At 40.9% G+C, this 2,468-nt stretch overlaps 1 protein-coding gene across 1 annotated transcript; it reads right to left on the reverse strand.

Moving 5' to 3' along the window:
* Positions 1-978: 978 nt before the first annotated feature.
* LOC100469885 (olfactory receptor 8B3-like) lies at positions 979-1,911 on the reverse strand. Its single transcript, XM_034651776.1, has one exon. The coding sequence runs from the start codon at positions 1,909-1,911 to the stop codon at positions 979-981; it is 933 nt and encodes a 310-aa protein (XP_034507667.1).
* Positions 1,912-2,468: the final 557 nt, after the last annotated feature.

The following is a 2,468-nucleotide window of genomic DNA, read 5'->3' on the forward strand; positions in this document are numbered from 1 at the left end:
GTTTTCTCATCGCCCCTGTGTATTGAAACAAAAATCGTAAAGTAGAAGCAAAGCATATTACAAAGGGCAATAGACTTGAAATCAGAAGACTAAGAGGGATACTCTACACCATGTCTTTGCATAGCTGTGTGACTTTGGGTGTATCATTAACTACTCTGAGCTTCACTATCCCATCCATATGGTAAATATGTTTTCTTGATCATTTATGTGCTACTTTGACTGTATAAAAGCATACAAAGAAAACCAACCCTTTGCCAAAAGAAGCCTGCTGCAAAATTCTTACAGATGCAAAATAGATTAAAAATTATAGTCTTTAAGGAAATTTCAAATTCTGCCATTTAAAAAAGACATATCCTTGGGGTGCCTGGGTGGTGTAGTCAGTTAAGCATCCAACTCTTGGTGTCAACTCAGGTTGTGATCTCAGGGTCATGATCCCGAGGTCACAAGATTGGGCTACCTGCTCAGCACAGAGTCAGCTTGGGATTCTCTCTCCCTCGCTCTCTGCCCTGACCCATCTAAGGTAAATAAACAAATCTTTTTAAAAAAAGATATATTCTTGCCAATCCGAGCAAAGAAACATGAGTATACACACACTATCTGATTTGTGCTTCTAATAGCAAGTGGAAGATAAAAACAACCCCAGTGGTACAGTGTCAACTCTGTTGTTGCTCAATTCAATAATCTGGAGACTAGTAATCTTTCTCCAGTGGAAAAAATAAGTTCAAAATGAAAAATTTAAAAAACTCAGATAACACATACCTATTGCTAAACAGGAAAAAAGTGAAGAAATTGTGCAAATGATGAAAAAAAAAAAAGACCTAGGTATAAAGACAGGAAGTAAATTATAGAGAGAAGACTCAAATCTCTTTTCCACGTTCAGAAAAAATAGGCGAAGAAGGCTACCCTTAAAAATATTTACATTGAACAATAAAAGCTCTCTTTTGTATAACTAACGGCACAAAGGGACACTGTTTCCGATTAAAACGGTCTCCTACTCAGGAATTTCTTCAGGGCAAGTTTAACATCTTTGTTTCTCAAGCTGTAAATGAAAGGGTTCATCAAGGGAACTGTGTTGGTATAAAAGATAGAAAAGATTTTCCCCTCATCCAAAGACCCAGCAGAAGATGGTTTAAGATACATAAATGCACATGATCCAAAGAAAAGAGAAACAGCAACTATGTGGGAGCCGCAGGTGCTGAAGGCTTTGGACCTGCCCTCAGTGGAGCTGATGCGCAGGATGCTGGAGAGGATGAAACAATAGGAGACAAAGATGGTGACACTGGGCACAATCACATTGATGCCGACCACAATGAAAACCACCAGCTCATTCACATAGGTGCTCCTGCAGGAGAGCTGGAGCAGAGGGGGGACGTCACAAAAATAATGATTGATGGTGTTTGCATCACAGAAGGTCAGTCTCAGCATGCATCCTGTGTGAGCCATAGCACCTGAAAATGCCACCAAGTATGAACCAAGCGTAAGGCTGGAACACACTTTAGAGGACATGACAACATGATACAAAAGTGGGTTACAGATGGCTACATAGCGATCATAGGCCATTGATGTCAGCACATAACATTCAGAAATAACAAAAAAACAAAAAAAGTAAAGCTGGGTCATGCACCCCCTGTAGGAGATCATATTCTTCTTTGATGTGAAGTGAGTCAGCATTTTGGGTGTGAACACAGAAGAATAACAGAGGTCTATAAAGGACAAATTGAAGAGGAAAAAGTACATGGGGGTGTGGAGGTGTGAATTCAACCCGATTAGAGTTATCAAGCCCAAATTCCCCAACACAGTGACCACATACATAACTAGAAACAGGCAGAACAGGGGGAGCTGGAGATCTGGTAGGTCTGTGAGCCCCGCCAGAATGAATTCAGTCACAAAAGAAGCATTTCCAGGAGCCATTCTTCTCTAAGGGGATCTGTGAGCAGAGAAGAAAAAAGTTACACAGAGAAAAACCCAGCTTTTCCACCAAATCTCCTCTCCCGAGTGTGGTGTATGCACAGGGAAGGTAAAAGACTAGCTCAACCTAGACCCATAGACTCCTTTACCATTACGTGATACTGAGTGACTCTGACTGCCCCCTTAGTCTCTGTCAGCTAACTAACAAAGAACTTCAAAAGTTAGCCTATAGAGGGAAGGAAAATGTTGCAATGTAAACAAAGCTGTTGGAAAGAAACAAAAAATAAGGGAGAAGTTTGCACCAGGACAGAATTATCCTTCTCTTCTCAATCATTTTCATTCACTTGAGCGCTCTCTTCACCAGTGAAATTGGAAGCTGAGACCTGGAGCTTGCTTCTAATGCCGTTTAGGCTTGGTGTGGTGGAAACCCAGTAGATTGTTTCTAATCCAAAACTAAGGGACCAGTCTACACGGTTATTTCTCCATGTCATAGAGTAAAAGCCACAAATCTGGAGTAGCAAGAGTTTTGCCCATGGAGAGGGAACTTAGTGAATGACAGA

This window comes from Ailuropoda melanoleuca, unplaced genomic scaffold, assembly GCF_002007445.2.
Source record: "Ailuropoda melanoleuca isolate Jingjing unplaced genomic scaffold, ASM200744v2 unplaced-scaffold46906, whole genome shotgun sequence".
In the NCBI taxonomy this organism is placed as follows: Eukaryota; Metazoa; Chordata; class Mammalia; order Carnivora; family Ursidae; genus Ailuropoda; species Ailuropoda melanoleuca.